The sequence below is a fragment of the Trichechus manatus genome, unplaced genomic scaffold (genome assembly GCF_000243295.1).
Source record: "Trichechus manatus latirostris isolate Lorelei unplaced genomic scaffold, TriManLat1.0 scaffold00041, whole genome shotgun sequence".
NCBI lineage: Eukaryota > Metazoa > Chordata > Mammalia > Sirenia > Trichechidae > Trichechus > Trichechus manatus.
The window spans coordinates 10,278,996-10,290,595 of NW_004443977.1; the positions used below are offsets into that span (position 1 = coordinate 10,278,996).

Sequence of the window (11,600 nt, forward strand, 5' to 3'; positions counted from 1 at the left end):
TGTGGCCCCTGGTGGTTTATCATGAGCTGATCCAGAGAATGTACACACGCCTCGAGCCCCTGCTCATGCAGCTGGACTACAGCATGAAGGCGGAAGCGGACGCTCTGCATCACAAACATGACAAGAGGAGTAAGGGGCTCTGTTATCTTTGAAGGGCCAAAGAAGGGGAGGGCCTTGGCTTATAGCTTGTGAAATGCTCTGGAGTTTAGGTTGTCCTGCATGTCCCCTGATTCTGTCTCTGGTGGTCACTGCCCTGCTGCTCTTGCCTTCTCTAGAGCGGCAGGGGAAGAACGGACCCCCAGGAGGTGACGAGCCACTGGCAGAGACTGAGAGTGAAAGTGAGGCCGAACTGGCTGGCTTCTCCCCGGTGGTGAGGCCCAAGGGGATGGAGGTGGCACGTGGAAGACTGGGGAAGGATCTTTCTGTTTTAGAGCTGCCATCTCTCAAGGGGGTGGGAGTTAAGGGGCTCCTAGAAAATTGGTTTTCTTATTCCTCACTTGTCTTGTTTTATCTTGGTTCTTCTGCAGGTGGATGTGAAGAAAACAGCACTGGCCTTGGCCATTACAGACTCAGAGCTGTCAGATGAGGAGGCTTCTATCTTGGAAAGTGGCGGCTTCTCTGTATCCCGGGCCACAACTCCGCAACTGACCGATGTCTCTGAGGGTATGGGGAGCCCTTTGTCCCTCCTGGTCTTCTATTCCCTGTCGTAGGACATTGGTTGTGCTCTCTGCGCCCAGTAAACGTTCTCTCTGGGGAACTGGTCCTCTAATACTACTCCAACTCATGAATGACCTTAACACCAGGGCCAGGCCCAGCAGTCCATGTCCGGGGTTCACATTCTCAAGCTGATTGGCCTGTTATGGCCGATGAGAATGGCAGATCCATTCCTGAGCCTTTGTTTTCTGCACAGATTTGGACCAGCAGAGCCTACCAAGTGAGCCAGAAGAGGCCCTGAGCCGGGAGCTGGGGGAGGGAGAGGAGGCACAGCTGGCCCCTCCCGAAGAGCTGCTGGGCCCCCCACAGGTCCTCTCAAGGCAGGCCCTGGACTCAGAGGAGGAAGACGAGACAGCCAAGGAAACCTTGCTGCAGCTGTCCTCTCCTCTTCACTTTGTGAACACACACTTCAATGGGGCAGGATCCCCCACGGATGGAGTGAGGCACCCCCCAGGGGGACCGCCGGAGACGCTGAGCCCAGAGGCAGTGACTGGTGACCTGACCACTCTGCCCAGCACCCTCACCGTGTCACCCCCACTTTGCCTTGCCGAAAGTGACCCAGTCTTCTCCTCCTCCTTGCTCCCACCTCTCCCCCAGGACTCACCCCAGCTCCTGCCTGCCCCCGAGGAAGAAGACACACTCACCACTGAGGACTTTGAGTTGCTGGATCAGGGGGAGCTGGAGCAGCTGAATGTAGAGTTGGGGCTAGGACCAGAGACACCGCCAAAATCCCCTGATACTCCACCCGTGGGGCCTGACACCCTATCCCTGGTACAGTCAGACCAAGAGGCTCAGGCTGGGGCAGAACCATAAGCCACAGGGAAGGGAGCTGCAGGTGCAGTAGGGTTTCCTGGCTAGGGGTGTCCCTGTTTCCTCCTTTCCCTACTGCTCTGGAGGGGCAGTGAGGGGGGAGCTGGCTGTCCTTGTGCAGCCAGTCCACCCTCTCCCTGCCTGCCCACCTGCCATCTCAGGCCTGGTGCAGTACCTGGGCCTGGGATCGGTTTTAAGTCTGTAAATAATTTTACATTTTGGTTAGTGGGTGTGAACAGAGCTAGGGAAGTCCTTCCTGTAGCCTGCACTTGGCTCCTTGCCTCACCTCACCTTTATTCTCATTCCACTGTGCCCCAAGCCATGGTGGTTTGTCCCTTTCTTTTTCCTCCTATCTTCAGGGACCTGTGCTGCTCCGCCCTCATGTCCCACTTGGTTGTTTAGTTCAGGCACATTTTTCTCGCCTGTCTCATACTCCTCTCTGCTTTATTTCCTTGTTGTGTCCTGTACTTAGCAGCTCAACACTCGCTCTTCCCCACCTTTTCCTTCCCAGCAAGCACTGGCTAAGCTTTAGCGAGGCCCCTGGTCTAGGAGGTAAAGACTAAACCTGGGGTGGTGGGTCGGCAGTAGTTGTGTCTCTAAGTCACTAGTCATTGTCACCTCCACTGCACCCTCGCCCTAGTTCATCCTGGCTTCTGATGATACAGGAGAGCAAGATCCCACCGCGTATGCACAGCACTGGGGCTGGTGAGCAGGAGCTCTGGTGGGATGGGAGGCTTCCTCACTGTCCCAGGGAGGAGTGAGAGACCTGCTTCGGTGGGCTGTGGGTGGTCCAAGTGTGGTGGGACCCCCCCTCCTGGGGTCAGGAAGTAGACAGTAACATCTGTGCAGGTGTCGGCAGAAAAATAAAGTGTTGATTGGCTAGAACTGCTGCTGCCTGCCTGCTTCACTGTGAGCTACCCCCACACCCTGCACTTTGCCCCCTCCTCACCCCTGACCCCCTTGTCATAATCTTGGCTGTTTATTTCAAAACCCAGACCCACTGCCATCAAGTCGATTCCAACTCATAGCAACCCTGTAGGACAGAGGAGAAGTGCCCCATAGGGTTTCCAAGGCTGTAAATCTTCACAGAAGCAGACTGTCACATCTTTCTCCTGTGGAGCGGCTGGTAGATTTGAACCACGAACCTTTTGTTTAGCAGCTGAGCACTTAACCACTGTGCCACCTGGGCTCCTCTACCTCAGTGCAAAAGGAAGCCAGAAGAAAGCATTGCACAATCTTGACTTCCCTTTAGCTATCTTTCCTTGCAGTGTGATACATTTAGTGAGATTTAGCATGTGTGAATAAAGCATATGCAGGAGGAAATTCCCTTGTCTTCCCAATCAGTAAGAAGTTGGGGCCGTAACAATTGTCTTCTACCATGTTCCCTACAGGCTTAACACTCTTAGGAAGTCCTCGCCTATCCACATGCTAACAACTTACTCAGCCCTGGCTTATCTATACTGGGGGAACCAAACAAGCAATAGAGGATGTATAGCTGCATCAAAACTGGTTTCTGGGCATGAAACATTAAAGAAATAGTAGCTAACACCAAATGCATAAGATGTGCTTGGCACTATTTTAACTGAGTTTTATGTACTCATGTTTTTTCCTTACAACTGTGTGAAATAGGATTATTATTAACTGCATTTAACGGACAGGTTAACTCCTGACGGTCACAAATCCTAGTAAATGGTGGGACCAGGATCCAAACCAATCCAGTCTGGCTCCAGCAAACACTCTCTTGAACGGTAAGCTCTTGCCCATTAATAGGGTGCAAATGGGGAGATAAGCAAGGACTTGGGAGTAGAGAACCAATTTATACCTCGACTTTACATAAGGTGGACTCTTGGCAGTCCTCCCTCTGGGGAAGACTAACAGTAAAAGCCCAGAACAGAGTAGATGGCCTCCTTTATGGGTTCAGGTCCTCAGCCTCCAGTCGGAGGTGCCATATGGCAGCGCTACCTGTCTTTTTGAGGTTGACTTGGTCACATCTCTCCTGAGTGTGAGAATTTTTCCTTGCCGTTTGTTTCACATTTGCCCGAGAGAGAACCTTTCGCGGTTGATTGAGCTGCTGTCTTGTGCCATTGAAGGAACATGAACTTTTAGTCATCCAGAGATTTCAGAGAAAGGAAAAACAATTCTATCAACAAATTGGCAATTTGAGAAAAATAGAATTAACCCATCAGAAAGACGAAGATTGCCATGTGCCCTACCTTTAATCCATATTCATGTTAAGGTCACAGTTTGAGGATAGAGCCAGAAGCCTGTACCTGGATCTGAACATTCAGAGGATTGGAGCTCCTCCCATGAGGGTCCGTTCTTGACATTCACCCTGGTCTACTGGTTGCCACACATTTGGCTGTGATTTTTTTTCATTATCATGTGTCCTGGTCATTTAAAGGATAAGAGAAAGCTTTTCATATGAGTGAAAACAAAATTCAGCAGAATGTGTAACCTACAATGAAGTTCAAAAAAATTAACTGTAGAAATACAGGGTGGGGGAAGAAGAGTTGGCTACGTGTGTATGTTGGGGTGGGTGGAGTGCATTTTAACTATAAATTCAAACTGAGCTGCTCGTAAACTTAATGTAATTTTAGGCTGCATTAATAGAAATGGAGTCTCCAAAACAAGGAAGATAATACCGACAGTGTAGTGTGCTTGAGTTGGAACACAGAAGATGGCTTGCTACGCTTGTGACAGACTGACAAATTGCAGTGTGTTCAGAGATGGAGGTTGAGAATCACTGTATGAAGAACTGTTGAAGGAACTGGGAGTGTTTGAGAGAGCTGAACTGAGTCATGTCAGCTGCCTTCAAACATTTGAAGGGTTGTCTGTTAGACTTCAGAGGACAGAAGTCTTTGGGTAGATCATTATTAATAGTAGTGCGACACAATTTGGTTTTCTGGTCAAAGAATATTGTGAAAGTAGTTTAAAATAATCTTCAAAAGCAGAAAGATCAAGGATAGATATTCTCTAAGAGAAGAATCAATTCCATTATGGAGGGAAAGTATGTTGTTCTGCTATTAGCATCCAACTAAAGTCTTTTTGGACTTCTCTTCCTCCAACTGCTCCCTTAAGTGCTGGCATTTCCTTGGGTCTGCCACTGGCTTGCTTTTCTTCGCATTCTGTTCCCTTATCTAGACCGTTTCTTGTATTCACTCATTTGGTTTCCACTCATATGTGGATAGGATTCCTGAGTGGCACAGTTAAGTACTTGACTACTAGCTGAAAGGTTGGCGGTTCAAACCCACTTGGAAGCACCTTGAAAGACAGGCCTGGCGGTCTGTTCCAAAAAGTCACAGTCTTGAAAACCCTATGGAGCAGTTCTACTCTGCACACAGAGGGTCGCCACGAGTTGGAATTGACTTCGTGGCAATTAACAACAACATATGCGGATGTCTTAACCCCTGTCCCAGAACTTCCAACTAGGTGTCTCCACTTGACGATCCCACAGGTACCTTCTGCTCAACGTATCAAAAACTGAGCACATCCTATTTCCACTCTGTACTCTACCCCCATCCCCAAATAATAGGCTCTTTCTATGTTTTCCATCTCACTTGCTGGCACCACCAACTACACAGGCCTACTTCTCCCTCTCCTCACACCCAGTCAATCACCAGTTGCTGCCAGTTTGGTATCCTAACTATTTCTTGACTCTGTTGCCTCCATCACAGCCCTGATTCAACCCTCCTCTCACTTGGCGCCCTGATTCAACCCTCTTCTCACTTGGCACACTGTGACAGTTACCCTGCCCCTACTCTTGTCCCTCACCTCAAATTCACAGCTAACAAGGTGGCTGTTGTTAGGTGCCATTGAGTCAAATTCATCTCATAGCGACCCCATGTGACAGAGTAGAACTGCCCCATAGGGTTTTCTAGGCTGTAATCTTCATGGGAGCAGATCACCAAGTCTTTCTCCCGCAGAGCCACTGGGTGGGTTCAAACACCCGCCCTTTCAGTTAGCAGCTGAGTGCTTAACCGTTGCACCACAAGGGCTCCTGAACAAGGTGGCTAGACTATTTAAAAATACAAATTTGACCACCTTTATGCTAGTTAATATTAATTAAAGGCTCTCCTTCTACAAAATATAATTCAAACTCCCTGATACGGCTAAGAAGCTTTCTCTGAGATCTGGCCTTGCCCTATCTTACTCTTTACACTACAGCAACATAAAACCCTAAACAGCTTGTCCTTCCCTCTGCCCAGCTATGCCTCCCACCCACCACCCTACACACACACCCCCTATCTCACCCCTTGGCAAACGCCTCACCTGTCTTTTAAGATGTTCTTCAGGCTACACCTCATCTAAGAAGACTTTCCTGAAATCTCACATCCCCATCCCCATGTCAGACCTCTTCTAGTCCTCCCACAGTATCTTGCACATACTGCTATTTTTCCACATATCACATACACTGTTCATTCTCTATGTATGCATGTGTATATCAGGTATATTGGTATATGTAGAGCCTCTACTATACTGCTTATTCTTGAGGGTAGGGACTATGTTTCATTCCTCTGCCTATCTCCAAAGCCTCGCACAGCACCTAGCACATAGTGAATCCTCAATGTGTGTATGTTGAACCATATATCAACACATGGGAAATTACCACGCTTTTTAAAATGGTTAAGTGCTTGGCTACTAACCAAAAGGTTAGTGGTTCAAAGCCACCCAGAGGTGCCTTGGAAGACAGGCCTGGCAATCTGCTTCTAAAAGGTCACAGCCTTGAAAACCCTGTGGAGTGTAGTTCTGCTCTGCAACACATGGGGTCGCCATGAGTCAGAAACAACTCTACAGCAACTGGTATTAATAATTAAAGAAAACACATATTTGAACAACTAATAATATACATTGGTTGAGTTATTTAGTGTGTTTCAGTCACAGAACTGAGCGCTTTACACGGATAATTTAATTTTCGGCTTAGCCCTTTAATATAGGATACCATTCTTTTCCCAGTTTTAGAGGAGGAGATTGAGGTTTAGTGAGGTAAACTGACATGCCCAAAGTCACACAGCTGGTTGTGATTACAGTATAAATGAGGTATAGCTGCATTAAGAGTTTGAACACACAAAGATTTGTTTGTTTTGAAAGCATTGTTGCATCCCACAGACTTCAAGGCGAGGGAAAAAATGTCAAGAGACAAAACAAACTTCTCTTGCAAGAGTAATTATTCTAGACTCTTTAAGCAAGTAGAATTAGGAACAGAATAATATTAAAAATTAATGCAATTCTCAATATTAGAATATCAATCTATGTTCAGTGGAAGCAAAGAAGATGGATACAAACAGGAATGCTCCCTTTAAACAAAAACTAAAGCTTACTAGAAATTTTTTAAAAAATCGCATGCAGAGAAACAACCTCCCCCAAAAAATAATATTCAAAAAAGATCTCCTCAAAGTTATCAAACAAGACATGAGATTATTAGAACAAAAAAGACAGAGGACTGTATTTTAAATTAGATTATGCCTATCTCCTTAGCATTCTTCTGAAGTATTATACCAGAAAGAGCTTTTTCAGCAGCTAGAAAACTTTCCACAAAAAATACACTTACAACTCAACAGTGACACCACTGATGAACTTTATTTAAGATTGTTCTTTAGATGAAGGTTTACAGAACGACTGTCTTCTCATTAAACAGTATACATACTCTTTTATGACATTGGTTAACACCACCACCACATGTCAACACTCTCCTTTCTCGACCTCGGGTTCCCTATTACCAGCTTTCCTGACCCCTCCTGCCTTCTAGTCCTTGCCCCTGGGCTGGTGTGCCCCGTTAGTCTCGTTTTGTTTTATGGGCCTGTCTAATCTTTAGCTGAACGGTGAACCTCAGGAGTGACTTCATTACTGAGCTAAAGGGGTGTCTGGAGGCCAGACTCTCGGGGTTTCTCCAGTCTGTCAGGCCAGTAAGTCTGGTCTTTTTTTGTGAGTTGGAATTCTGTTCTACATTTTTCTCCAGCTCTGTCTGGGACCCCCCAGTTGTGATCCCTTTCAGAGCAGTCAGTGGTCGTAGCCAGGCACCATCTAGTTGTACTGGACTCAGTCTGGTGGAGGTCATGGTAGTTGTCATCCATTAGTCCTTTGGACTAATCTTTCCCTTGTATTGTTTTCTTCATTCTCCCTTTCTCCTGAAGGGGTGAGACCAGTGGAGTATCTTAGATGGCTGCTTACAGGCTTTTAAGACCCCAGACACTACGCACCAAAGTAGAATGTAGAACATTTTCTTTATAAACTATGTTATGTCAACTGAGCTAGATGTTCCCCCACACCATGGTCCCCACAGCCCTCAGCCCAGCAGTTCAGTCCCTCAGGGAATTTGGATGTGTCTATGGAGCTTCCATGACCTTGCCTTGTACAAGTTGTGCTGGTTTTCCCAGTATTGTATACTGCCTTACCCTTCACCAAAGTTACCACTTATCTATCATCTGTTTAGTGTTTTTCCATTCCTACTCCTCCCCTCCCTCATAATCATCAAGGATTGTTTCTTTTCATGTGTAAAGCTTTTCATGAGTTTTTATAGTGGTGATCTAAGAGATCACTTTTTTAAAAAGAGAAAATAATTTCATTTTCAATGATTTATATTTTCATTTTTATCGGTTTTTTTTTACTTTAAAATGATACTTTATTGATTTTATCTTCTAGTAATGTATATTAAATTGATGGGATGTATATTTAATCTTTATATTTTTATGAACTTTTTAAAAAATATTTTGTTGTTGGCTGCAGTTGAGTTGGTGACCCCATGCACAATGGAACAGTGCTGCCCAGTTTTGTGCTATCCTTGTGATGGGTTAGAGATCAGACCATTGTGATCCATAGGATTTTCATTGGCTGATTTTCAGAAGTAGATTGTCAGGCCTTTCTTCCTAATACATCTTAGTACTAGTTCAGCATCGCAGCAACATACAAGCCTCCGCTGACAGACAGGTGGTGGCTGCACATGAGGTGTATTGACCAGGAATCAAACCGAGTTCTCTCACATGGAACTCTACCACTAAACCACCAGTGCCCTCTCCATATCTGAGCAGAGGCACTTAAAAGCCAACTGGAAGCTCTCTGGGCATAGACAGGACTTGCAGGTTGGCAGCGATGTGGTAGGGACAGACACTTTTTTGGGGTTCCCCAAATGTCAATATCCGTGGATCTTTTCTCTTAGGCTGGTCTGTTCCCCCAGAGAGTAAACTTGTAATCTCCAGCGTGGGAAGTGTAAGCCTGGCTGCCAGGGCTCTAGAAGCCAGACAAAAGGAGGCTTGGGTCTCTTCTTTCTGGTTCACTCTCTTCTCTCCAGAGAGTATACTAGCCTTCTCTTGGGGTGTGAGAAGGCCAGTCACCTGGCTGCCCAGGATTTAGGAGGGAATCTGGGGATCCAATTGCTCTTTATATAGACTTTAAACTCATTCTGTTTTCAGCCGCATCCTTCCATCCCCAGCTTCAGAGTACTTGAGGCTTCCAATTCCCAAGCCTTTTGAGGTTCTGCAGTCCAAACCTGCTTGCTTCTGGTTGGTCAGCATTTAGGTTTTGGCTTCCTCCAATCCCCAGTCAATTATCCCTCTTCTATTAGTTTTCCATCTTCCAAAATGTTTTTTGTTATGTTTCCAGGTGTGTGTCTTCTCCTGTTCTCTTTATTCCTTTATTTACTGTTATTTTAGAGGGGTTTGGGAAGTGAGAAGACATAAAATATGCATGTATAATCTACCATATTTAACAGAAAGTCCCTTTTCCACCTTTCCGGTCTCTTATGCACTCAGTTCCCGTGTGCTGTCACTTGTGAGAATAATCTATAACGTTTGCAATGCTCTTCCCATGCCATTCCTTCTGGCTAGAATACTTTTTCCATCTTACCTGCCTGGAGAACTCCCAGGATCCCTCCCCAACTTCACCCCTGGGCATTACTGGTTCCCATTTCTGTGTTCCCATAGTCCTTTGTACATCCATTGGAGCATGGTTTTCACACTGATGGTAGATGCCCATTAGTGGGTCATGAAATCAATTTAGTGAACCTCAAACAGCAGTTATTTTGTATTTATGTATACTGCAATGTGCTGTAAGATGAGATTACTGTGGATCATGGTTGAAAAAGTTTGAAAGCCACTGTATCATGGCACCTCTCACTTTGACTTGATTCTTTTTGTGTCATTACTACTAGACATTGAACAGCTAAGGATAGAGACCATGAGTTATTCACCTTCCCTATCCCCACAGCCTAGTACAGAATCTGACAAGGCTTGGTCAATATTTGTTGTTGTTGTTGTTAGGTGACATCAAGTTGGTTCCAGCTCATAGTGACCTTATGTACAACAGAACGAAACACTACCCGGTCCTGCGCCATCCTCACAATTGTTATGCTTGAGCCCATTGTTGCAGCCGCTGTGTCAATCCTTCACATTGAGGGTCCTCCTCTTTTTTGCTAACCCTCTGCTTTTCCAAGCATGATGTCCTTCTCCAGGAACTGGCCCCTCCTGATAACATGTCCAGAGTATGTGAGACAAAGTCTCACCATCCCTGCTTCTAAGGAACATTCTGTCTATACTTCTTCCAAAACAGTTTTGTTTGTTCTTTTGGCAGTCCGTGGTATATTCAATATTCTTCACCAACACCACAGCTTAAAGGCGTCCGTTCTTCTTTGGTCTTCCTTATTCATTGTCTAGCTTTCACATGCATATGAGGTGATTGAAAACACCATGGCTTGGGTCAGGCGCACCTTAGTCCTTAAAGTGACATCTTTGCTTATTTAGTGGGATGGATATACATGAAATCGCTGTGTAACCTGTAAAATCTTATAAATTTAAACTATTTGTCTAAACTAGGAGTCTAAAATTAGCTCATGGGAAAGCTAGGGCACCTGAGGACAAATGGCTGAGTATTGTTACAAAGATTGTATATCACATACCTGAGAAAGCAAGGCAGACCTCAGCGAAGACAGAGTCAGAGCCATGCTAGTCTACTAATCTCCTGGAATGTAAAGCCAGTTCCAAAGAGTTCTCCCATCCTGGTTACTTCTCTTATTATTGTTGTTGTTAGGTACTGTCGAGTCAGTTTCAATGTTAGTGACCCTGAGTACAACAGAACAAAACACTGCCCAGTCCTGCGCCATCCTCACAATTGTTGTAATGCTTGAGCCCATTGTGGCAGCCACTGTGTCAATCCATCTCGTTGAGGGTCTTCCTCTTTCTCACTGACCCTCTACTTTACCAAGCATGATGTCCTTCTCCAGGGACTGGTCCCTCCTGATATCATGTCCAAAGTACGTGAGACGAAGTCTTGCCATCATGGCTTCTAAGGAGCATTCTGGCTGTACTCTTCCAAGACAGATTTGTTTGTTCTTCTGGCAGTCCATGGTATAGTCAATATTCTTTGCCAGCACCATAATTCAAAGACATTAGTTCTTCTTTGGTCTTCTTTATTCATTGTCCAGCTTTTGCATGCATATGGGGTGACTGAAAACACCACGGCTTGGTTCAGGTGCGCCTCAGTCCTTAAAGTGACATCTTTGCTTTTTAACACTTTGAGGAGATCTTTTGTGGCAGATTTGCCCAATGTGACACATTGTTTGATTTCTTGACTGCTGCTTCCATGGGTGTTGATTGTGGATCCAAGTGAAAGGAAATCCTTGACAACTTCAATCTTTTCTTCGTTTGTCATGATGTTGCTTATTGGTCCCGTTGTGAGGATTTTTGTTTTTTTATATTAAGGTGTAATCCATACTGAAGGCTGTAGTCTTTGATCTTCATCAATAAGTGCTTCAAGTCCTCTTCACTTTCAGCAAGCAAGGTTGTGTCATCTGCACATCGCAGGTTGTTAATGAGTCTTCCTCCAATCCTGATGCCGCGTTCTTCATATAGTCCAGCTTCTCTGATTATTTGCTCAGCACACAGACAGAATAAGTACAGTGAAAGGATACAACCCTGATGCACACCTTTCCTGATTTTAAACCACACAGTATCCCCTTGTTCTGTTCAAACAACTGCCTCTTGGTCTATGTACAGGTTCTGCATGAGTACAATTAAGTGTTCGGGAATTCCCATTCTTCACAATGTTATCCATAATTTGTTATGGATGCCTTTGCATAGTCAATAAAA

At 45.4% G+C, this 11,600-nt stretch overlaps 1 protein-coding gene across 1 annotated transcript in view; it reads left to right on the forward strand.

Moving 5' to 3' along the window:
- RETREG2 (reticulophagy regulator family member 2) overlaps positions 1-2,399 on the forward strand; it is a 7,898-nt gene extending 5,499 nt beyond the window's left edge. Inside the window, 4 exon segments of the mRNA XM_012555537.2 lie at positions 1-129; positions 276-370; positions 528-663; positions 911-2,399. The exon segment at positions 1-129 is cut by the window's left edge and continues 7 nt beyond it. Of these exon segments, the coding sequence (XP_012410991.1) occupies positions 1-129; positions 276-370; positions 528-663; positions 911-1,527 (977 nt within the window). The 3' untranslated portion in view covers positions 1,528-2,399.
- Positions 2,400-11,600: the final 9,201 nt, after the last annotated feature.